Genomic DNA, 27,081 nt, shown 5'->3' on the forward strand with positions numbered 1-27,081 from the left:
TTTTTAAACGCGTATATTGTTAAGTTATTAGTTATAACTATATATATATATATACATATATATGTATATATATAATTGTTGTCGAGGAAACTAGTAAAAAAAAAAAGGTTAGCTAGCCTAAAAGTGTTTTACGGTAGAAAAACTTCTCCATACGGGAACAATATTCATCCAATTAAGAAACACGAAACATACTTTGAAAGGGCTATGTTTCATCAACCAGCTCACTAATTAAACCAAATCAGTATTCGGCTCTTTATAGGAGAAGGAAACTATTTACTTATATTTCTAAAATAAGGCGAGCTAAGATGATTCACTTTTCATCAATTTACAACCATTTACTTTTTCTAGGTAAATGTATGAAACGTTAAAAGTTACGCTTATAATAGAATATCACGTCTTGCTTCGTGAAGAATAATCTTCCAATGCAGTTTCTTCACAAATTCTTAACTGTAATCTAACAAATCGTGGAAAATGAACAACTTAACATTGCGAATTAACATTACTCATGGGAAAGCGAAGTTGCCGCAGCAAAAAATTTGATCCAAGCGGCTCGATCACAGGATGGAACTCTACCAGCTTTAAAAAAAATCAGCTCAATGCGCCGCGTTTACAGGGTTGCTTTAGCTTGGGCAGTCACCTATTGTAATAGCGTAGAGGGTAATGTGTTTACCTACTAACCTTAAAGACACCTCGTCCAGATTCGAATCTGAGCCCAAATATATTTCGTGCAGGGCGCCGACCATGTGAAGTAGTATTTAACGGCTTAAGTACCAAACGTAAAACACGAAAAAGCCATTGGCGGACAAACAGGCATATGTAGAAATATTTTACATGTGTGATATTGCATAGTAGTTGGTGTGCAAGAGGTGTGAAAAATGCGTGTAATGAGAATTCGTTATTCTGTAAACCTAGGAGAGAGATGCCCTACGTTCAATTAATTTGGTGTAAGGCAGTCACAGCTTTGTGGTTAGTAGCATTAAGCGACTGCGGTAGAATTTAGCCCTGAGTATAAGATATAACAAATGGGTGCCAATTGCGAGCTGGAAAAGTGAGTCGATCAGTTTGCAGTGCACGAATAGACAGACATGGCGCGGCTAAAGGTACTCCGCTCGAGATTCTTGTCGGCCTGTCTTTTTGAAAACATCACGAACATTATTCCTCTTGCCGTCCATCTGTTCGAGTTGTCGCAGATAGCTACGTAATACCGGATTTATAATTGAAACCCCTCAAATCTATCCAAGGTCTATCCAGTCCGCACTATTATCTCCCAAGAGTGACCTTCAGGTTGCTTCCCAAGTTCGCGAGGCTAAGGCTTAAGACTATTATAAACAATGCAACGTTTCCAGCGGCCCCAGAAACGTGAACGTGCTTCAAGCTTCAACTGTTCCCGTACAAAGCGACCGTTGGCGGACTATGTCCGTAGAAGACGACGAGCAGAAGACCTTTACATACTCGTATGCAAAAAGAAACGTTTTATAAATGACCAACGAGTGCTATCGTATGTCTTCAAAGCTTTTTAGCTGGAAATCAATGAAACATGCCGGAGTAACAGTTCTGTCAACGAAGTTACTCTCACGCAGTTAGGCTGCGTATGCCGGGACTTTATGCCGAATGGGATATGTCGTTATCGTGCTTCCGCAAACTACCTAGGATTTCACAGTCAGGAAAGTTACAATGTGTAAGCTGCAACGTTAAAATCCGATAGTTAAATATAATGCTTCAGAGGAATTTTTTCAAATAGTTGTCGAGCTTACAAAAATTATATTACCATATCAAAACAATATATCCATGCAGTTATCTTGGATTCAAATGTCATTTACTAAAAATATGCTGATTATAGGGTATATGCTTTTTCCCTATTCTGCTCAAACGAATTAAACTAGGGCAACAGCATCACATCAAAGTGGGGGTTAACGACCATTATAGAAGATTATAGAAGAGACCATTTATAGCAGGTCAAGTTTTGGCGAACTGTTTGTCATTGCGAACATGCTAATCTACTAGAAAAGAACCGGTTCGTTCTTGGTTGAATTGATCGGAAAACGGTGCGTCTTTTTCACAATTTAAGCGTGGATTAGCTATTACTCAATTTTTAATCCAACTGTGCAATAATAAGCGTGCACCAATCGATATTAGGAATTATGTCACTCGTCAAAAGGTTTCTAAATTATGTCACAAAAAAATGGGCGCAAATTAAAGTAGTGAGTTTATAGATGGCTAAGAGTCCCAAAGGTGCAAGAGTCAAACAATTTAAAAGGTGGAGAAAGGCGCGAAGAGTTTCAAAAGGACTAACGTTGGATCTAAGCGATCCAACTAATAATTGATCTACTTTATAAAACAGCTCTTACTTTCTGTATCAGAAAAATTTGTATTCAAAATAGCTTTTTGACCTATCTTCTTCCCATTTCCCTTCCGTTTAAATCTAAACATTATTGAGTGTCTACCGGCTTTCCTTATAAAAGTAGGATTTTTTAAAATATAAATAACGTACTAATATAACTGAGGTAAACCGTCGTTCTTGGATAAAAAGAGTACTTTTTAATCTGGCTGAGGCTTCATTCAGGCCGAAAAGGCCCGTTAGATAACACCTCATTTCTAAATTCAGAGGATTGCACGCTGTTTTTGGGCCCTTCGGGTTTATTGCTTCGTTCTAAAAAGGACTCGTTTATTTTCAAGTACCAAGGGTAGCAAGCGAACTTACGAAAGCAGGCAAGTCAAAACAATTAACAGAATTAATTGAATATAGTCTCATATCAACGCTTTATGCAAGCAGTTATTTATTGAATTTATATGCTTCATGTTGAAATACAACGCATATGCACACGTTCAGCTACAAAGAATACATCTTTGCATTTGTACGTAAGCGAACAGGTGACGAATGAAAAACTATGCATATTGTAAAGTAGTCCGAAATTAGAAAAACCCTAAATATAAAGATGTGCATTCATACCTAGAGAGTGATGGCCTATTATACTATACACTCTTAAAGCCCATGAACATTGTAGGTGTTATGTTTCGAATTCTATAATATAGAAATTGATATATGATTTAAAGATAATGGAGAAAATCTGTTCTGTTAGATGAGCTTAGCTGAATTTAATTTTCGGTTTAGCCCAAGTACAAGCCAAAGCTCTAGAAAAAGGATATAATTGTTACCCCAGCGATTATCAACAGCTTGAGTGTATTATAAGTATTTTAGAATGACATTCCTATACGTGCCGTTGTTTTGTGTACATCTAAGAAACCAGATAGTGGAAGAGTAAACACGTTTTAACGTTACAACACTAAACGTCTTCCTCATTGCAGCTGGTTGTTATTCCATGCAGTTTAAATGCTGAGATTGCAGAACATATCTTTGCAGACGAATTTTGCTTGGGATTCGTGGCCCCGAAACAACAACATGAACAATCGTAAACAACATACTGTGTATTTGTTATTATCATCACAGTCATCATTTGTTGCCGTAGTAACAGCCAACATTGGCTGTGACTAGCAAGGCTTATTCCCTCCCTTTAGCTACTAGCCAATAGTAACAGGCCCGCCTGTTCGAAAGACCACAATCAGCATCACGTCACAGCGCAAAGCAAGACCAACATCGTCGTCAGAATAACATCCACTGGCCGAGCTGCCACCTCCCTTCGATGATACGAGAAGTGATATATATACAGAGAGTGTGTGTTCATTGTTGTCAGTGGCAGCAAAAGGACATTCATACAACGGAAGAAAGAAATACCGTAATGGTGCAATCGTGCCTTCAATGATAGTGTTGTACAGCACGAAGGCGGAAAGGATAATTGGCTAAAAAAGTGGACAAAACAACCGGCGACTGACTGAGGCAGGCGAAAAAAAAGAACTTAAAAAGCGTTTAAAAGAGTATCAATAAATGTTTGCTGTCATCGGACTGTTTATTTGAAATTTGGTGAAGTTTGAGTTAAAGCTAAAATTAGTGTTTCTGTTATGTTCGTGTGTGATCTAATGCTGACAAGCAGATTTTATTCGCCAGTTCTAGTTTAATGCAGCAATTTTAGAAAAGATATTGTGTTGGAATACGGACAATCAACCTCCGATTTGAGAAATTTCCTTGGGAACAGACGGGTTCCCGCGCATAATATTGGGCCTTCTGCAAAATCCACTTCAACTTCGAGCGAGCGAGTGAGTAATTCTTGCTTTCCTTACTGGAATGGTGGTACTGTTTAATCAGCCGTTCAGTTAGTTAGGTATAACGAAACGGCCTTCTAAGTTAGCTATATAGAAATATAAAGTCAACGTGTACAGTAGCTCAGAGCAGTTGGTTACCATACTCGTAATAAAAAATTAGGTGATGGAAACAGGTTACTCATTTAATAGGTGAGCGTTCATTAATTTTATCGCACTGTATTCTCATAAAATTATATAACTATTGTTTTAATAATCCTTAACCTACTAATATCAGTTTATATATACTCCACGGTTGTATTATACAATTTCCATCTTTTGGTTCCAGTGTGTAGGGTTGCAAAATTCGATGGCGGGTATGTGTTGTCCATTTAAATAAAACAAATCATCAGTAAAACTACATATTATTTATTAAGTTACTTTTCAGTTCTCCTAAATATAACGTTGACAATTTTAAATATTGGGTTTACTGTGCAGACTAGCAATGAGGTATATCCAGCACCGTCTGTTACAATGTTGCGTTACCTTTTGAATGGGCTGAAAATGATTTCTTTTCCCTAACGTTAACGACATTACGAGCGAGTAAATGCCTCTGTTTAATCTATGTGAAGAGAAAGATCGGTTTCCTTTTACTGTTACATAACTTGAACCACCTATATGCTTTGGACCTGTAGCTTTTTTTTGATTTAACCTAAAATGTTCTATCAGTCTATAGAACCTAACGATTTGTTCAGAAATCGTAAAACTCGAAGCATTTAATTCAATCTAAAGCGAACTCAGTCTTTTTCTACATGGACATCAGCCTGCTTAATTTTTTTTTTAATTCACTTTTTACCTTGTTGCGACTTTTTAATGCAGTTTTTCCATTATCTTCTTACAGTAGACCCTCTGCTCTACCCAAGTCATGCTGTTACTTTGCTGCGTCATCTCATTATTGTCTTTTAGAAAATCGATTATAATTCTTCATTAATTTCCTTAATTACCTCACTTCGATTGTTCAGTAACTTCAATTATATAAACAATATTGCGCTCTTGTGTCGCAGTTATCCTGTAATCTTGTAGTAGGTACTGCCTACCTTTATATCAATAAATTCGCGCTCCCATTGTAACTGAACTATCATCTGTGCTGCTATTCACCCTTTATTTTTTTTGCAATTGTTCCACCATCATGAGGCATTACAGACACACACCTTCATATTATACCGCCTAGATCAGATAGCTTGACAAATGAACCTATTTTAGAAATTCTCAAGCTTTATTTTGAATAAACACTATATTAGAATACAAGGCGGAAAATCAGAAAAATCAATTTAATTTTCGAAAGTCAAACGACTCTTTGTACAGAGAAGCTCTTAGAATTCATATAATATACAAATTGGCTTAATCGTCATTGAAATAGCTGCTCCAAATATTTCTTCCAGATTACATTGAAGTTAAACGTAAACACGAATGTAAAAAAAGGCATTCTGCATCTCAAAAGACTTGACTATTTTATTTTTTGTACTTGGTTTGGTATGAAATGCTATCGTAGAAGTAACATATAGAAAAAGTCGGTTTTATCTCACAAAATTTAAAAGGTGTACAATAAATTCTATTTTTCCAACAATAGGTTTGAATTTCAACTTATTATAATGATTGTAGTCTCTTGTACAATTGTTTGTCGGGGTTTCGTATTTTTATCGAACACCACATGGATAACCTAGAAGTCCACAACCAAAATCAGGATCTAGAAGTACACTTATTTTTCTTTAGTTATAATTAATTTTAAGACGGTTAAAAATGTGTATTTTTAGGCCTTTAAAAGCATTAAAGTGTCAAAGAAAAGTTTGCAAAAGGAGTTTTGTATTACTGATGCGGACTTTTGCGTCAAGAATCGTCCTCTAGGAATCTTCAGAATGTCGTCTCCTTTAATTAGGCACATATCTATAGTAAATTATTTATACTCATTTAACAATATTATTGAATTTGTACACACGTTTATATTCTTATAGCCTTGAGCTAACTCCTTGTACTTCGGTTATTGATAATAATCAGCTGATATACAAACATCATATATTAGCGTTACTTAAAATGCCTCCATCATGTTCCATCTGCCCGGGTAACAAGTATATAAAAATAAGTATGATATATAAACACGTAACTTTTTCTCTCTTTACATATCAGCGCCGGCAGGTTATTATGCAATATTTAAGCACATTTGCCTGTAGTTAGCGGGTTTGGTCAAAATTCAACAATTGCTAATTAATTACTAAATTAGGATAAAAAGAGTTCCAGGTGCTTGTCTTTAACATACTGTGGAGATTGAATATATATTTCTTTAATTAAACAATCCCTAAAAAATGTCAGTTAATGCTCGAGTTGTGGTTAAGTGACATACGTAAACATTTGTATTGAAGTTGAATCGATAATTTAGGATGAGTAACACTATTTCAGCAAGGGTGACACAAAATAAAATCGTGAAGCCCGAGTTCTCTTACTCTGATTTGGTTATTTAGTGCATCTCCTTGATATGAATTAACCAGTCCTTTATCAGAACCATGCCAGATAACCTAAGCCCGGCTAAAGAGATTTCCAAGTAGCCATTTTGTAACAAATATCCATTAAATCACAATTCTCCATTCAGTTCCTCGCAAGGTTCGGCACCGCTTTATGTATTACTTCATAGTGCCTGCGGGGCGGAGACAATTTACCATGAAGTTAACAGTCCGTTACTTTCGTCGGTGGAGACAATGTTGTGTGCATTTCAACACTAAGTAAAGACTGTGTGTTCGATCATCCTCCGCTTCATTCGAGTTGTATAGGATGCGGATGCCATTTTTGACTACATAGATTTGATGATATCTTCAAATATCGCTACACCGCTGCTAGTGCGATATGCTATCGCTCATCATTCGTTTTTTCGCAAAAATGTCTGCTTTAATTCTGGAAACAAAGTACTAAGTGTACAAGATCAGTTACAAAATAAATCGTGCAGTGTTTTGGAATGCCTTATGAGCTTGTTGTAACTACCTTGAAATTGGAAATTACAAGCGGCGTTTTTGTAAAGGCTCACCTGCCTTTAGGTGAGGCTTGTGTATCCCTGCTAATAAGGCCAGCGCTTGTTTACTGGCTCCTGGTGTACCACGGCTGCGGTAGTGCGGTATAAACTTCTTAAAGCAGTTTACACTATGCAGATATAAATGAGAGATATAAATTTTCGTTTTTGCGCACAGGACGGCCTTCGGGACTTCGCAGCTTCCTATAAACAGCTAGCTGAGCTAAAGCCTGCTACAATGAAAACCTAGGATTCCCACAGACTACGTTATCGACCATACGAATTGTTGGATATGTACGACTTGGCGCAGGCCTGTCACTAACTATAGCAGGTTTGAAAGCCGAATTAGGGGTCTGGCTGTACCCTAAGTCTACCCATTAGTTGACAAAGCAGCCTCTGATATCGTAATATATTTAAACATAATGAAATGGTGAGTCATTGTTTGGTATTTTTTTGCGCGCAGCTTAGCTGTGATTTTATCAAAGCAGAACCGTATAAAAAACCTAAGTCCGCAAAGACGTACTGTTCCCGTCCCTGTATGCATTAAGGGTTAGAAAATTCTGAGATGAAAAAATGAATATATTCTTATCAGTTCTTCCAAAACTATTTTATTATGACATCCGACGGTGGTTTATCGCGGTTGTTCGTTCGACCACATGCAAAAATAATTTTTCATCTTTCTGTGCACATTGCACAGCCTGCCAGACAATCTGCGTTTTTTTTTTAGAGGTAAAACAGTGACAGACTGTCTAAAATAAAGAGTTTTACTTTGATGTTATTAACAAGAAGGCAAATAATATCGAGTGTATGTACCGAAACCATTTGTCGATGCGTAGAACGCTGCGTTGACAACCGCTAACGTTGAAAAGTAGGCTTGTTAATGGATTGTTGTGACTATGCTATCTAGGGAAAGTTAGCTGTTTGTCAAAAAAAAAATAGAGTATTGCAAAGAGAATTACAAATACCGTGTGCTCAGAAGGCACAGTACTAAACAGTGTACCACTTGTTACTTATGCTTTTTATAACACAAAGTATAACGATAGCCATAATGATGGGCTTTGAATAACGGTTAAGAATGCTGGCGATAAACTTCATCTAGACAAACTATGTTAAACTGATGATAGCCGTCCGAACACAGAATGATAACAAAATGCTAGTGGGCTACTTCAGCGATCAGATGAATTCATAGGATCAAATGGCACTGTTGTTCTCACTTTACAGAAAACGTGTGCCATGCTTGAGAAGCAAGAACTGAAGGCAAATTTCATGTATCTTGGAAATGATGTTTCCCTTACTATTTAGTAACACTATTTAGGATAACTTAAAATGTGCAACATCTGTTATATGCATTGCTTATAAGAACCTATCTTTCTTTTTTGATCTATACCACTAGCGAAAACATCTTATATGGAATGCTACGCTAGTTGCTACTACTGCTCTTTAAAAAACACATGTACATTTTTATAGGTGTAGGTTATTATTTTTATTATTTATACATTATTATAGGTGTCAAACATAGTTTTATCTAGATTTTTAATTTTTATTTAATGTTCACGCGTTGTTTAGGTATTTTTTAGCACTGAAGCTACAAAATTCTCCGAGTCAGTACTAACAAGTGAAGCTACCATAAATGGACCACCCTTCAAACTTGCCAAGTAAAGTGTTTGAACATAACTGCTAAGCACAGGTGGCCTAAAATGTTTAAAAAACAAGTACTATTGTTGGAAAATTCACTCGGATGTTCTCAGATCCACATTACTTAATTAATCTTTTTGCCACATTTCTACAACCTGACTGGGTTATTTACATTGAGCCAAGCAACTAAGCTCAAAGAGACAAGCGGATCAGGTGCTAGATTTTTAGAGTTATACATATAGGTCTGCGCTTAGTGGTCAAGTCTAAGCGCCATCGGGATTTAAATAATGTAGCAGCTCTCACTTATCTCAATGAACAACCCATTTGTGTTTCAGGCTAAAACGAATGTAGAAAAATACGCTGAGTCCTTTAATAAATCATCCTTTTTTAATTGTCTGAAAAAAAATCTGAATGATCTTCTTAGTTTACTCCATACAGACTCTATTACCGTTCAGTAAAATAAACGGAAGTATTATATTAGGTTGTAACAAAAGTAATGACGCTTTTGATTTAACAAGTTAGTTAGAATTTAGAATAATAGGAACCAATTAGTGTATTATTATACGCGATCAGCAGCCGCTGTGCACGCCCCTCTTTCAACTAAATAATCGAATATTTATTCGTGTTCGCTGGAAATTTCCAAGTGGAATTTTCCAAGGTAAGGCGTTCGAAGATTTTGTCCGCCAATTTTCGAAGTATTGTTTCACCGTTAAATATACAGGTACTAATTTCATCTGGCAGCAAAGCTGGCAATCCGTCGGCGCGAGGTTTGAAAAAAATAGTGGGTGCAATGTTGTAGGGCACCCGAGCCCCGAATTTTTAAATAAATCTCATAGATTCGAGATGCAAGTTTGTGGACACATGAGTGCGGTTATTATGCACACGAGTGCTAATCGTCTTCCTTCAAAAGTGCCTTCAGACAATTTTCATCGATTTTGAATGGCCAACTGAGAGCGGGTGCACTATCCAGTTCTACGTTACCATTACTAGACGTCTCAAACCACATTTGAGCTGTTATCTCAAGCATAAAGTTAGCGTGGTACTCGGTACAACTGTTTCATTCTGCTGAGGTCAATAAAACGTGGAGGAAGGGATGCGTCGAAAATAAAAGAAGCATGGGAAGTAGGATCATCTATTGAGGAAGCCTGATTTCAGTTTTATTTGCTGCATAATGAAATTGCAGCGTATTCATAGAGAAACAAGAATAATTTCGAATTATGTATAGAGAAAAACAAAAACAGTAAAAATATAAAAGGAAAAGGGAATATTTGAGGAAACAGTAATATCATTTGTGTGGCAACGTAAACATTTCAATTTTTTAGTGTGAAGATAACTCCGGCCGCCATCCTGGCAGGTCTGCATGTTACAAAATCACTGGACATCGCGCTTACTTTTGGGGTCTCAACGATGCGAAACCTTGAAATTTTTCTTCTAATAGAAGGGTAAGATTTACATAAGATCACGTGGGCTGGCGATACGGTGTCGGCAACTAATGAGGCCTTAATTAAAGGCTACGTATATACCTATGACATACTTATGGACAGCGTCAAATGCTCGAAGTCTTAGCTTCTCAATGCTGTTTTAATTCAGATCATGCTTTGGGCGAGATGTAAAAAACCGTGTACCTTTCTAGCCAGTCGTTGTCCGCTGCAAAATACGTGACACAGTAGTGGTTCGCGGTGTTTCGTTAGGTTTTTGGGTACTTTGTCTGTCTAATCGCCTCATCTTTTCCTTTGATAAGGTTCAGAAGTTACACAACTTTCTCTTCCGTACTTTCAACTATGTTTTTAATGCTCATTATCACTCGCTTGTTAAAATATTAAAACGCACTGTTTACATTATTCCTTTATTTCACCTAAAAATTTTATATCAAGGATCATATTTTTATTACAGTTCTTATTACACTGGTATTAAGAAAAAGTGAATCATTATCTGAAAGGTAGAAAAATCGACAGGGCGATTGACGCTGACCAGATAGACAGGTGTAATATTAGGTATTACCCGGTGGAACGGCACTTGCAGTCGATATCCGGCTCGTAATATTAGCCTTTTCAGGTCTATCTCTTGGCTTCTACGACTATGAAATGCTTAAGAATATTTACGGTGCAGTGTCCGATAACATCTAAAAAAGCCTCTTTCTACAACAGGAAAACATTGCACTTGTTTTGTTGTTCTCGTTTAGTCTAGTACTGGGAGGTCTACGTTGCGTTGTCTATGTCGCAATCGTGTAAATAAGACAGTACGAACTGAAAATAAACGATGTCCTCATATTCTGCGAAATTAATGTAGATTTGCGAAATCGTCTCGCTGTATCCCTCGAATATTGATCTCTTTGAATGGTGTTAAAAGCATCTTTGAAGTCAAGCTTAATAACCACCTGTAAGGTCAATCTTTACGGGCGCTCTGGCTACACGAGTTGTTGCTTCTGTATCACCACCCTTTAGCAACATGAGTAAGATATGGTGAGAGCCTATCTAGGATTGCCTTCTTTTTATAAGCTACAACCATCTTTCAGCCTGTCCCTTAAGCCTTACGCTACAGTCCTTGTGGACATCATTGTAGGATTTATTTCACAGAAAACAAGCAAGTAAAGCGAAGGCAATGCACTGCTTGAAACCCAGCCAACTGTTAAAGAAGCTTATTCGACAACAGGATAGTTTTGTTCAAGATACCGTGACCGTAACTAGAACGACCGGATTCCTTCTTATATTGCGCTTCTATGACAGTCCCGTAGCCTAGGCTTTCCATCATTCACAAACTTCCATTTAGATGCTTGTGAAGGAAAAGGCTTCTTGCTTTGGTTTTACTCGGTACGGCATCTTATCGGAACTTCAGAATGTTCCCCAATGTACTGCCCATGAATCCGGTAGATTATTTTTAATTACTTACAATTTATGCAGTGGCAGAAAAGCAATATAACGGCAGTAAGTCCACAAGCCCCGACTAAAACGCCTGGTTCTGACGTAAGCAGAACTTAGTCAGACACAGGGTTCCTAGACAACTCACGATGCAGGTTTTAACACCGCCATGTCTCCAAGTGCTCCCTAAAACTACGTCGTGTACTGCTATTGAGTATTACTTCAGATGGTTGGTTGCCAGCACAAAACTGTCAAAACTGTTCTGGGTCTGTAACTTACGTCTCTTCACATAAATTATTTAGATTCGCGCAACGGTATGTCAGCACGAAACTTCGGGCTTTATGTGCCTGCGCCTATAAACCAATGCCATTGGACCGGATAGGGTATTAAAAGATGCATCCAATGGGCTAGGAAAGATTTCTCAAGCATTCAACTTCAGTTAACTGTTACCTTTTATACGTATTGAATACCAATATATTGGGGTTAGGTTGGCGATTGCCTTAGGTTGAAGGACTGTCACCACGCTGTCAATGTGTTTACTGATAATGCAGGCCGTTCCGGATTTTACTATTCGTTTACAAAAATAAAAGCAGATCTTATTTCATTAGGTCGGTGGGGCGGGGCGGGGGGGAGGGACTCGATATTGTTGGCAGATGATATGGTTTCCACAACGGTCATTTTACGCAAACAGAGAAGTCTATGGAGTCTGCGAAGCCTGCGAATGGCGCTTCAGCCTAACTTACGCTAAAACGCGATGTCTATGTATGTAACGCAAGCCATTCTAGCGCTGATGCCGTTTTTCTGAATTACCCACACGTGAAGAAAGGGTGGTAATGAAATAGACTAGTTGTTTCAGTTAGCAGGCAACACGGCAGTGGCTTCCTGATCTCATCCCACAGGACGAATAAGGACATAATGACCATAAAATTATGCCATGGGCACTACTCGCTCGGCGCGAAGACCTTCCACTAAAAAGTTAATGATATACATAATACTGATACCACACTCGTAGATTTTTACGATTTTATCCGACGTTTTCTCTAAGTTTACATTTTCTCTGTCTTTATTTCTGCATTAGTATTTGCTTAATATCACTCCCACATACATATTTAAAACTCGACATGTGTTCTGTCTGTTTCTTTATCTCTCTGACTTTGGACCACAAAATTCGCATTAAATCTGGTTTCCTTCGTGCGAAACCAGATTGCCAAATTCGTTGATCGTTTTACGTAACAACCTGCAGATTACGTCTCGTTATCTTTATTGCACAGGCAAATGGTCAAGCGGGTGGCATGTGGAATCCGCCAGTTATTCACCAGTAAAATACTTGGATTTATATGTGTCAGTGTAACAAGATCAGCTCCGAGGATGGTGTGTCCCTTAAGCTTCTTAGAGATAGAAAAGAACTGTTGCGAGAGGGTTACAGAAGTGTACAGACAAGACAGGGCTGCCAAACCCATTTATTCGCTTTGTTATTCTCATATGACAGATTGAATACGCGAGTACATGTTACTTGGCCAAGGAGGAAAACACACCCTACAGGTTATCCTCTTCTATAATATTTCGTGTGTCCATGTAACCGTCGTATCTACTGTAAAGCAAGCGTTGTTCTTTCTGGGGTGCCAACAAATGAGATAGGACTGCTGGAAAGAGGAGTTTGTGTAATGGGTTGGCCTCCAAAAGTCGGAGTCCACAAGCCGTCTTGTTGTCCTCATCACGCGCACCGAGTATCGTGATGAATAAAGAAGGCGCGAAAAGAAGCCCGCTAATTGCATTCTAGTGTAATAATAAAATTCGATGTGTGTCTGTCCGGATGGCTGTCGCAAAATTAGCTTATGGGTATTGTTGTCATTTTTCTAGAGCTGACAAACTAACTAATGATGATGTGGTTGGTACCATTAAAATAAATGATTTGATGAAAATAAATTACTAAAGGAAAAAAAACTTGCCATATGCGATAGAGATTTGCCAGAGTAATAAGAACTGAGTTCTTTAATGGAATGGCAGCTAAAACTACTTCTGCGGTGTAACGTCTGTGGGCCTTTTTTACCACTTTCATTGTATACAGCAAGTAGTCAAACGGCCAAAACCCAGCTTGGGGCGAAGCTCTCGGGTTGCGCTCTAGTGTACTACTAAAGCTCTGTTTTGTTCGTGTGTGTTTGTGGCTTGTTCCCTAAAATTGCTTACGTTGTTATTTCTTTATGTGCAATATATATTTTAGATTTTTTTATTGAACGCGGTAGTGAATATGGTAAATCTTTTTAGGCGACCTATTTAACAACCGTGGAGATTTAATGAAATCATGATTTTAAAAAAAGTTTATTTTTTTCTAGCTCTACAAGGTAGGCACCAAGTCAGATTTGATTGTGGTTTTCATGAGACTCGTTGAGAAGTGATAAAGAAAATGGCTAGCTGCAACTGGGTGAAACATTACTGGACCACCGATTGAAGGGAAGCGAGAAGGATATAACAAAGCAGTTGTAAGAAAGCATTCAAATAGGCAAGGCATATGGGTAAACTTAATTTATAAAGTTGCTAAGATATTATAGGAAAATAGAAATACAATTGCAATACATTAAATTAGTCACATTACTTGAAAATTACAACTGTTCGTCACCGTTGATTTAAACTGTTAACTCTGAAGTAACGGCCAATAGGATTTTGCTAAAGAGCAGAACATATGCAGTGTAATTGCAGCTTAATCGGAACAGCAACGCAGAATGCTTGATAGGAAGCAAAAGTGACTGGAACATTCCAATAACAGAACAGGACTAGAGCAGTAGAATAACTGTAATGGAATTATAGGCAGGGTAAGGTACAGCTAGTCACTGGAGCAATACAATGGAATAACTATAATCCGAGCTACGGTTACTTAGAACTGGATGTAATATAAATGAATCCATAAACAACGTACAATGCAACTCGATATATTTCGTACAATTTAAGTTTATTTAATTAATTTCACCGTACTGTAACCCATTGATGCTTTATCCTCGTTGATAGTTACTGTTCTGGTTATCGTTTGCGACCCATGCTAATCAGCTAACGCGATCTGCCTCCGCATTTGAGGAGCGCGATAAAAAATATTTTCCTGATTTGAAGGAAGCATACATAGTACTTCTACTATACACGTAATAATGTCATTGAGCTCATTTCATCTAGCGCATAGTTACGATTATGCAAACGTACGATAAGAAAAGCAATATGCGTCTTTAACACACATTCCAATTAGCACACGCACCAGTTAAAACGCGCGGTTCTCAGTCAAAAGCCTCTCGAAGCCCCCGACTCCTGCAACTTTGACGTTGAGTTTCTCAAACGTATTACGTAGCATAATGTAGTCTGGAACAAGTCAAAACAGATCTGTCAAGACAGAGAAGGAATTCGATAGGCTCGGGACGGAGCAACAAATTCGACAGCCTTTTCTACGTGTGAATCTTTCCGGCCTTACTTATGGACGATCTCGAGAACTATAAGAGCTTTAAAGACTACGTAGATTCTGCCGTCTGTCGTGCTACACACAAATTTCCAATTGTTCGTTTATTTTTTGTAATGTATAGTACATTAATAAATGAGCATGAATTTGAACACGGGCTACAATTGCAGATAAAGGTACACTCATTACGCACTGGATCAGCTAAGCATCTGTGGAGTCTTGAAACTGTAAATGATATAACATGTAAGAATTCCACTTATGTCTTGTGTATATACTTATGGTTAATACATAATATCTCTACGACGACGTTTTCATAAATAATAGTAAAAAGTTTTCAAAAGCAACGATAATTTTCATTAGCAAAATTTGTGAAAATTGTCCTGCGAGACTGGACTATTAATGAGATAAAGTATAAAGAAAAGCCGTAGTCCTTATAGAACAATCAGGTCTGTGAAGATACAGGTATTAATATGCATTTCGAGCGCTGAGAGCCGCTTACCCCGGTACTAGTTTGTGTCCGATAGTTGTTCGTTCTTTTATAGTTGAAAAGTAACAACTGGGTCATTCCTTTAACGTTTTAATAGAGGAATCTCTTGATTAACATTTAAAACCATAACAGTTAAAATCAATAGAGCTGCAACTGAGTTTGACAGTCTTCATTTCTTACACATCAAGTTCTACCAAAACACTATCTAAATAAGTAAGATTCTTTACATTTGCAATCACGCAACGTTATAAGCTTCACCGTGTGCCGGTGTTTTAAAGTCGAGGGCAGAGATACTAGCTTAAGCGAGTGTTTTCGAAACTCACTTAGATTTCAGCATGTTGTTCTGTACACTTATAGCATCATCTATTGAAGTCGCTTTGATTCAGATCATAGCGTAAAAGTGCATCAGAAAAGTGTAAAATCATGATATGAACGTCTCAGTATGTACTTAAAAAGGTAGAAATGTGCAAGCTCTGCACCGATTTCACACTACCTTTTCTAACGGTGGTTGACGAGAAAATATTGGCAACGTTATGGCCGTCATGAACTTAGCAACAAAATTATCTTCTGTAGCACTGCCTTACTCTGATAGTCCATTGTTAAGAAATCATTGAAGTTATGGACCAGTAGAATCGTACATCTTGTGCAGTAGCAATCATTATTATTTTTCTAGGGTTAGATGCCGTTTCCAGAAAACTTCATTGATGTCGAAACTTAAGTTATTGCTAGACCTCAAAAAAATTCTGCTCTCAAGTGACCTCTTTTTTCTGCACTTTGGCTGTTTCAAATGTTTCATTTCGCGGCAACCACGCGAATATCTTTCGATTAAAGTTTCCATAGTATTATTTATGCCATGTCATAGCCAAGGAAAAAGAGAGCCGAGCTTTTTTAAGTATAACACAAATACAATATGACAGCCAGCATGCCAAAGGCATTGAATTTTAATTCCAGGAGCATTTGTTCGTTGTTGCAGAGATGGTAGCGCCATATCTAACTTATGAGTTATTTCGCACAATTCTAACTCTAGCTTTTGGTGAGGCTGTGCAGCAGATGTCATCTCTTGATTGAACCGCTCGACCATAATAATAAGCTCATTTAGCTTAAATGGTATTAAGCCTGCTTTATGGAAAAAAGATATAGCGTGAAGTTCGTATAGGCAATCAAAGAGCTATAGTTTTTCACTGCGATATGTACATGCGGAAGAGATTTGTTATCATTTTAGCCAGAACCCAATAATGAGGCAGTGTCGGGATAGAGTCGTGTTGAGAAACGAAGCCTAACGCTAAAACTATTGGATCTTGCAGGTGAACTTATTGTTTATTATTTTTGTAAGGTACGTGTGCATATTATGAAGAACAAAAACTTCTTGACACTTGAGAAATTAAATCCAACTGTGAAAATTACAATTAGGTTGTTTAAACACTTGACTAGTTCGAAAATGAAGCGCGCCTTATATTCAATTAAAGGACTTAACAAATTAGTGTAGATATTACGCTAATAGCTAGAGACGGAAACGTTCTCTAATGTATGACCCTTTCAATGCTTTGAAGCCACGTATTGACAAGATTCTTGTTTTACACGTGGGTTTTACCTTAAACTAGCTGGTTTAAAAAACTGAGGAGGTTTTTAAAAGTATTATTCCTAGTTTGTTTTTCTTGGTGCAACAGAGGTGACCTTGAGTGAGTATGTGAGTAAATTCTGTTTTGCAAGACCTGTTTAAGCGAATCCTCATAACTTCTGAGAATTTGTTGCAATTACAGTCCAAAGCTTAACACTTTTTTCCGATATCTGGTAACTACTGTGTGGACCAAGTCTTCAATATATTCTCTTAAACTGTTTATGGTATTCATATCATATTCAATAGAGAATATGCGCAATTAAAGGTACCTTTAGGAGAAACAAATCATAATCATATTGCGGACATAACACAGTAAGGAAAGGATAGATAATGAATTAATACAACTGCCAATTATGAAAAATTTGAGTGGAATATATGTGTACGCATTTACTTCTGGTATTAACGTTTGCTCAAGGACGTAATCCTTACGCTGATTTTCTTATTAAAAATTGGCGCGCTCTTGGCGGGGTTCGTGGCAGCTGCGGATCGAAGTGCGTGCGCAGCGCCCTCTGTGACTGCTAGCCTTCCAGTTCTCTCCTCCATTTTCTCCACTCGTGGGGACATTCATCCCTGCAGAGCCCCTTTGTCCAAGGGGTCGGTGGGTCGTACAACGCCTCTCACTAGGCCAATCAGCCGTAGGAGTACAGGAATTCGACGGAGAAGGTTTTCCTGGCCCCTAACTAACGGCAGACAGTAAAGATTTTCACACTCTGAGAAAAAAACGTTGCCCGACGTTGTTAGAGGAACTTCTATGTCTATTGTATTAATAGCGTACCATAAGAAAAGCCGTGCGAGTGTGCTTTTATAAACGCATCCATTCAAGGAGTAGCCTAAGTGAGGTTGCAGTTCGGAACTACAGACTTAGAGCTTCATCTGAAGCTAACGGAGTTTGTGATTCCTGTGAAGCCAGATTACAAATTAGCATCCCGAATCTCGAAGTGTCGTCCATTCCGAAAACCGCACTTACAGAATAAATACCAACCATCAGCAACTCAAACAACTGGTAAGGGTAGGTGCTAACAATACCTTACGTCAAAACCAAGGCTTACGTGCAGCAAACGAGTATTATCATCCTTGCTTGGTTTATGTAGACCAAGGCTTTCGTATAAGTGAGTGTATAGGAATATTTACCTCAAATTATATTACGAAAGCGTTTCCCAACAGCTTTTACTTTTATATCAAGTTCTGATAGTAACGCTGGTTTTTCTATAGGTTGGGAATCGTCATTAATTCCCTTACGATGAAGTGCGTCCACAATGCTTCTTCATTGATTTGATATCGTTTGTCGGGTTTGATACGGGTACAGCAGGTGGACATTCCATTTAAATTTCAAGCATTCGTATACAAATTATTTAATAAAATATCTTATTGAACACACGTATGCTAGAAGATGACTCACTCGTGTTAGAATATGGCTGTATATTTTTGACAAAACAAAACTACACAGGACAATGATATTTTAAGCAGAATTCTGTAGAGAGCACACTAAGGGTGTTAAGTAGATGGTAAAATATATCTATATGACATTTGGCTTTCTCTAGTTTTTTGCTTTATTTTTTTAAGACCGCGTGTTGATATAGATGAATGCATATCGACCTCGAAAAGGATCTCTTATGGTGTTTTCCTCTCAGAAAGGTCTGGCTGCTTGTTCATCAATGATAGTCCTTCTCTGTGATACGTTTAAAGAGGTGGCCCTGACCTTACTTACATTACTCGCAAGGAACGAAATCTTGTGTTCATCCAATAATCAGTTGATTTGACCTATATCTTAGTGCAAATGGCAGAGTATGCTTCCCGACACAGTTGTTACGTTTGTTACTAACTTAGATTCATTAGGATGCTTTCAGAACTGGGAATGCCTTAAATATATATATATATTCGTTCCTTACTTTGTAGTGGTGCTTTGATTACATTTCTAAGTGAAGCGTACTCAGGGCACCCAATATAAGAATACGATGCTTGGAGCATTACAATTACATGTAAATTATTGAAGGAATTATGGTTTTAGGTCCCCGTTTGTTATGCATAGTGTATGATGATCTGGACTACACTATATGTTTGTCGATTTATATATGTCTATAAACATCAAATTCGGCTTTTAAATGTTGCGTTTTGAGTACACAAATAACTTCTCGACTATATATGATCTATAAGCCTAGAACTAGCAAAAGGACCTTTTTGCTTACGTCCCAGTAGTTTGTAATCTATGCGGAGAGGCAACTGGAAAGACCATACAGGCAGTTCGAAATTCTATAGCGCATTTCGCATACACCGTGTCGTCAACTATGTCCTCATTAAACGAAGTACCTGTAATGAAGCAAGTGTCCGCATAAACGATCGTAAGACGTTCAGTACAGATGATGACGTTCAGTACAGATGATAAACCTCATTGCTGGCATCCTCTAATGTTTCCTAGATGCATACTCGAAAGTCTTTCAGATAAAAAGGGTTTGCCTATAGTGTTTCTCACATATACAGAAATTTGTTAAGTTGTTATTATTTATATGTAAAACTGGATGGTTATATATGCTGCTCGTTCAGATTTCGTAACTAACTTTAATTTTCTGTATGAAAAGGGATACGCAGCGCAACATTAAATTAAATGTACTGGCCGCAAAAGGATATCAGCCGAAGGATGAGAGCCACTAAGTATGGCCAGGTTGTAAACATCAATTATTACATTGTCAATATTTGAACGCATTTTTGCATATATATAAGCGAAAATATCTGGTATTAAGAAAATATCTGTTCCTGTATAAAAAAAAAACGATAAAATAAAGCCGGCCTGCGTTAATATCTATATATGGGCTAAATGTATCCAGCTTATTATGCCCCTACAATGGAAAACAGAACAGAGTTTTAGTGTGGGTTGCGTTTGTTAATCCGCCCCAAAGGACTCCATTTACATTATACATAACAATATTGTCCGCCAAATATCTTAGAGATCGCTTACAAAACTTAATCCGTTCTATGTAATTTTAAATCACGGGTCTGCATATTTTAGCATCAATTTCACCAACTACTTTACGAATACGAAAATGTGTAGCCAATGAAATTTGTAATCTCGGATATCGGCCGCCCAGCGCACAAGACTCTCTATAATGCCAATTCTCCGATTATTTTCAAAACACAACGTACCTGGCACACCTATGATGCTGCAATCTTATTGTTGACAATTTTTTTCGAGCCAAGTGTAGCTGGTGCTATTTATCTGTACATACATACACTTTATCGACGTGTAACGTAACGTAAGGAGAACGTGTATGCGTGTAACAGCATCCGTAAACTGCATCAAAACGTCGGAAGTGCTTTTATTTCATCATTCTTTAGTAACAACAATTCTAAGCTTCATTGTTGCTGAAACCTCCGTTTTCAGGAAACTTGTACCACGAGTGACCGGCTGTTGCCGCTCAATATACATATTAACTAGTAGAACCCAAACAGATTTCAGTGTTTTATTTCAAGTGGTATTCTTCCCTGCCTTTCGTCACTGGCACCAATTCGAGGTGTACTGTCACTCACGATTTTTTCGTTAGGAGTTTTTTTACGAATTAGTTCTCTTTCCGTTACTGATTGAAAAGAACGTCTGTTTTTAACAGATATGCTCTTCTTTGAAAGATTTAAAATATCAAGTATTGAAAACACTCAGCTAAGAAAAGCAACGGTGACTGAGGGATGACAAGAGCGAATGCTTTGCAGCAATGCACTTCGTGCTCCTATAGCTGTACTTAGTCCTAAATTCATATAATATTATTTGCCTCTTTTGTAAGTTGGATATACATACAAAATAGAGCACCTAAATCATAATATAAATATTTCATAATACTGAAGTCAGAATAGTTCATAATTTTTAGTACTGTATCTAGACAAAAGTAAGTTTTTTTTGCACGTACTAGAAGTTTTGTGTTTATTAAATTTTTATTAATACTTAATAGCTATTGAAAATCTACTGGTTTGTACTCTAAGAAACCGCGTGGAAACTAGCAGTAATGTGGATATCGATATCGGGAATCAAACAAATTCGTACCGCATGATGACCGTTGGATGATAACTCATTTTTGCTCAAACTCTAATAATGACACACGTCTGTTTTCTTCTAAAAAGAACTAGCCTTTTTCTGGTAACATGCATGGTGAACTGACGTGTGCCAGCTACTATAAACAGCCAGTTAAGATTCGATTGCCCTGTCTTGTGTACCCATATTGTTCGATTTAGCGTACAGAATTAGTTCAGCTTTTTTATACGAGGACGTTTGATATTCAGGTACCAGCGGATATATCACCTTGAACTCATAATCTGCAACACGATAATAATCGTACTCGAAAAAATTACATGATGAAGCCAAGTTGTCAGCCACCTGTTTACCTTTAACAGAATCTTTAGTCATCGACTTCAAACATCCTATTCGCAATGGATAACCTGTTTGCCTGCTGAATTCAAAGATACCTGTTTATCTAGCTTCGAGTGGACACACTTTGTTTAGTACCGAGAGCTAGTTGTAGTAGTAATGTCGAGCGGCCTAACTAGTAGATGTAAAACACAAAAAAAAACATGTATCAACTTTGAATGGCCGAGCAAAGCGGAGTATACTCTCCAGTTTCAAGTTGCCATTATCGAACTTCGCAAAACAGTCTTCTCAGCAATTGAGTGCGTACTGTACAGGGCAAAAATATGCTGGATTGTTTCGGCAGCTTTTTGACATTAACAGAAAGCGAAATACAATAGGTGTCAAGCATTTTTTCATGCAAAAATAAACAGTAGAAAGGCCAAAAAAATAAAGGAAATATTTGAGGAAGACGCCGTTACCATTATAAGATTCCGTAGAAGTGTAAGAGGGCTCGTCGTTAGAAGATGCCGTCCTTAAAGTTTTTCTTTTCGGCTTCTTTTGTAGGAAAAAGAGAAACAAGGAACCGGGCAATTTATAGATTTTTCATATCTTCTGAAAACTCGGAAGTCGATTAATATCGAAACCCAAAGCTTCTTTACGTCAATTTTGTAAGTGACGGATATATAACGTTTGAAACTAATTTACCAATTGAGCAATACAAGTAGACCAACTGAACTTAGAAGCGTTATATTGTGATTATCAACGAAGTGGGTACTAAAGCTTCTTCAAGTTGACAGGAAGCGATTCATTCAAATCAATTGACTAATAAGTTCACACAATACTCTAAAATTAAATTACTTGAAACTAAATTGTAGTCTCGATATTATTTTGGAAAAGACATTAGTTAACTCAATCAATGTTCATTTTTTTAGCTAGATATTCATAGAATATAATACATAATATGTAGTTCATAACGTCTGGAAATCGTAGTGCCAATTTTGTTAACTTGGCAACATATGGCTCATGACACTTCATGTACAACAACTCATAGTATTTAGTATTTATTTATTTAGTTTATTTATTTTAATATTTATTTAGTAAAAGGTACCTTTTGTTGGAAGTGAATCTTTCACTTTGGCTTTACGAACGGGTTATTTGATTTCACTCTGCACGTCAACGCATCCGGCCGAAATGATACATCATTGGCGTAAATGTACAAATAAAAATTACATTCCGATTGTGACTAGTTCTATTTTTCAACGTCTTTGATAAAAGGAATAACAGTATCCTTCGAAAAATATTTGACTTCGTATTCAAACTTGTAAATGGTTTATTAGCTACCTGAAAACAATTTTAAAGTAGCGTAAAGATTAGCGATGCACTGAGTACATCGAAAACCTATCCGCTTAGAGTTCTCAGTATTCTCCTTAGTGCCTTTATCGTTTCCCGTTTTTATTTCAAACGATGAAAATGTAGTGCGTGCCTAATACACGAATTCTATGCAGATCATCTTAAGCTCTTTGTAAAATGAGACTGACCGCAACTTCTCACAATGCACTATGACTACAATATCAACATGTTTATTGACAAGTAAGATTACCACTAGCTGCTAGAAGCTGAAATTTCAACTGCTGTTGATTCTTATCATTATATAATTAATATTAAGATTTCTTAACACAATATTTAGTTATTTTACATGTACATAAATTTGTATAAATATCTGCGAAGTATTTCGAGATATGACGGCCGTCCTTGAAAAAGTAACCGAAACATTGGATAATGTAAAATCGGATTTCATAAAACGGGTGTTGAAGACATGCAACGTTCCAAGAGAACGAATGAATTATAGGTGTGTTGAATTTTACAGGCCAGTACGATTGATACAGCTGAAAATATAAGCGGATAATAATATCTCAGTAATCTCGGGAACGGTGTTGCAACCTCATCTTCGGCGCTAATTAGCCAAACAAATGGCTAGCCAGTTGGTCCGATTTTCTGCTTTTCGGAATAATTACTGTTTGCCTCGCGTGGGTTGATAAAATGAGTACGAAATTATTATATTTTTAAACTATTCAATGGTGTGTGGTATTTTTGTAAAGGTGATCGTATTGAATTTGTTTAAACGTGGACTGAAGGGTTGAATTTGGAATATAATTTATTTTAATTAATATAACTTTAACCTATTTTAAGGTTTTTTTTATGTACACTTGGTACAAATTTAAGCCCCGTATTATACATGTAATTTGTAGTATGGGTCTTGGATATTATCATCTATGGTAATTTTCTCCTTGCGGTTCACTTTCGAAAAGGTATAATTCGAGGACAATATGTCTATGTAAATACTACATATTTACTTAACTTTAAAAACTTACATAACCTTTTTGTGAAAATAAATCTGGGTAAAGTAGTTTTAAATATAATAACTACTTTACCCAGATTCATTTTTGAATTCCAAATAGTAACAAATCTGTATTACTTTTGATTCCAGTAATTCTTGCTCTCGATATAAAAAGGAAAAGTAAAAACGAGAAAGTCATCCAGTCACACAAAATGGCTGCCGGAGGATCTTGGAACTCTGGAATGGAAGGGCTGATTCCCATCGTAAACAGGTATGTCTTTTAATCCTGTCTTGGTCAAATCTGTAAATACGATCTTCTCGCTCAAATATAGTAAATATTTATGCACCGTAAACTTTTGTTAGCCTTCAGCATTTAGAAGGACGGAACATTCGGGACGTTAAGTGCAAAAGTCAAATATCAGTTATAATAATTATTATTAAAAACTTGAAAGGTTTTTGCTGCATATACTTTTTAGGGAGTAGAAAAAATGATGTCTCTCGGATTTCTCGAAAACGTTTCTATCACATAGCCTGCGCATATGCTTTCTATCTATTCAGAGAGATCACAATAAATAAACTACTACAATAAGGAGTTTTAAAGTTAGTGTCAAAATATCTGCAACTACGCATCCTTTGAACAGATTTGTTGTGTTGTAATATGGGCATCTCGATCTGCGCATTTCGTTCCCCGTATTTTAGCATCTTCCTATACATAAAATATTCTGCTTCTCTATGTCGCAATGCCGATTCAATGCTTTTCCGTATTATAATTTAAGTTTGTATGTTGATTATATGTATTTATATAATTCCAATAAGTGTACATATATGAATAGTTTGTACACAATAAGTAAAATACAAAATTATACTTGCATTGTATTTCTCAACCAAGGACACCTCTATTTTTGTAGCGCGAAGCAATTAATTTTCTTGCAGATATTTAGGATTTCGAAGGGTAAAATACTAAAACACGGCACTTTTCGATATAGGGTTTGCCTATCGCAAGAGAGGTCATTCCATTCACACTTGAATGTTTTTCTCGTATAACGTTCATCGCCATAAACCTTTTCCATATTAGTTTAATACCACACCAGTATTTAGTTTTAAACTCTCAGGTTTCAGCAAAAAAGACAAAATTAAAAAAAAATGTAACTCTTATTTATAGAGAGACGTTCCTTATCCTGTGTCAGAATGTATCTAAACATATCATTATTTTTCTAAATATTAGTAATAATTTAGAAAACATTGAAAGGACCAGGCAACAAACGTGCTTTTACAAGGTCTAGATTCGCGGTAAAAGCTTTTGTTTTTAAAAACTCAAATATAGAAAATATACACACATGCGTTATAACTAATAATCCTGCTCACAATTGTGTTCAATCCCCTGAAATGTTCTTGGATAATGTTCTTCTTGTAGCTTTTGAGGTCGAAAACATGTTGGCTCACAGTCTATGCTATATACATATATAAGGTATAGTTTGAGCTCAAGGCTGTCAACAGGGCTCTGAACTCGGATCAATATCAGTAGGATATCTTTTTTATTGTAAAAATTCAATAGTACACTAAATAAAGGCGTCTAATGCATATAGAATGTATGACATAATGGCAAAGTCTATTTTTCTATTTCATGTGCCTTGCAAAACCACTAAAGCTTATGGAATTCTTTCCAGGCTGCAAGATGCATTTTCCAGTCTAGGTGTGTCACTCGCGCTCGATCTGCCACAGATTGCTGTCGTCGGAGGTCAGTCAGCGGGAAAAAGTTCGGTGCTTGAAAACTTTGTTGGAAGGTATTTATTTCATAGTTGACTCAAAACTACTTTATTAATTGTAACCAAATGTACGCTGTTTTTTCAAATGAAGCAACATAGTGAAATAACGTATACTTTGCATATGCGTTATATTTGAAATTGGTGTCGCTACGGACGCCAGTTTAGAAACTCGATGAAAACCATGACTGTTTTTAGTTTTTGAAGTGAGACTTCAGTGAAGATCGGTAATGTCTGGCTGAAATCGACAGAATAAGTTTACGTTGAAGCTGCAGGTGCTAGCAACGACCTTTGAGATATCTGTATACACAATTTTGGAGCACTGGACGAAACGGGAAATGAAGAAAATGGAAGAATTTAATGAACCGATAATGAAGAGAGTAAAATGTGTAACAACACGCGTTTTGTAGAAATCAAGCAACCGAAAATAACAGATCTTTATTTTTATTTCGCGTATATACTATGACTTTACAATTAGGCAACTTTCAAAAAAGGCAGATGATTAAAAATCAAGAAAATGTAAAAATGTAATATTATTCAATTAATCGAATCCTGTGCCTTAGTGTTTTATGGTATTGGAATAAGAACGATCGGTCACTTTGACGAGTGCTATCTTCCAAATTAAAGTAAAACTGTTTTAAGAGAAGACCACTTTAAGAAATGAAACAAATAATTTTTTCACTTTACACCTGTGTTTTAAAAGTGATTTACAAAGACAGAGTCGTTATCCAATTTTTGATCACTTTATATAGGAAGAATTGCAGTTTCACGATACTTTCATCTTTATTTAGCGGAAAGCACAAAAGATCGCCCATTCAACCCCATAGATACTTGTAAAACTTCTTGCAGTGAGGCTCTACGATTCGCTCACTGAAGCCAAAATACACATTTACGGTTTTATATAATGTCATTGCCTGAGCAAATTCGTACTTGTGAGAATAGGGGAGATGGCTTATTTTTTTTTTCACTTTCGATGTTACAACACGACACAGTGGTCTCAAGGTACTACATAAATATACGTGTGCAACATTTCCTTCCACAGGACAGTCATGACTAGGAACCTATATCGGTTTTTACGCCGGACGATATCAACAGTGATGTCAACCCTGTATTGGTAAACGTTGCATTTTTTCTAAAGCTGAAGGAACGTCCGTTTGATCATTGACGATGCTTTACGGTGTATTAAATTAGAGCTTTCAATTCTGTCTTAGGAAGAAGAGGCGACGAGCCAATAATTCTTACGAAAGTATTCCTCTTAATTCAGCAGACAACCCATACGTTGGAAGAAAATGCGCATCTTTAAAAAGTTCTTTAAAAATTTTAAAAAAAGCGTTTTAGGGATAATAGCGTTATTAGTTTGAGCAGTTCATATCAATAAAAAAAAATTGTGACCTTGGTATTAAATTAATGTGCGTAAATAAAGCAGGAAA

The 27,081-nt window shown here is 36.8% G+C and overlaps 1 protein-coding gene across 3 annotated transcripts in view; it reads left to right on the forward strand.

Moving 5' to 3' along the window:
• Nucleotides 1-647: 647 nt before the first annotated feature.
• Nucleotides 648-27,081, forward strand: part of shi (dynamin-1 shibire) — a gene marked incomplete at its 3' end in the record, with an annotated part of 48,624 nt that continues 22,190 nt past the window's right edge. Inside the window, 4 exon segments of one of the 3 annotated variants that reach the window (XM_086976341.1) lie at nt 648-1,678; nt 3,362-4,152; nt 24,039-24,159; nt 25,556-25,672. In XM_086976341.1, coding sequence (XP_086832467.1) covers nt 24,101-24,159; nt 25,556-25,672 — 176 coding nt within the window. 3 annotated transcript variants of the gene reach the window in all.

This window comes from Varroa destructor, unplaced genomic scaffold, assembly GCF_002443255.2.
Source record: "Varroa destructor unplaced genomic scaffold, Vdes_3.0 BEIS01000414.1, whole genome shotgun sequence".
Classification (NCBI taxonomy): Eukaryota; Metazoa; Arthropoda; class Arachnida; order Mesostigmata; family Varroidae; genus Varroa; species Varroa destructor.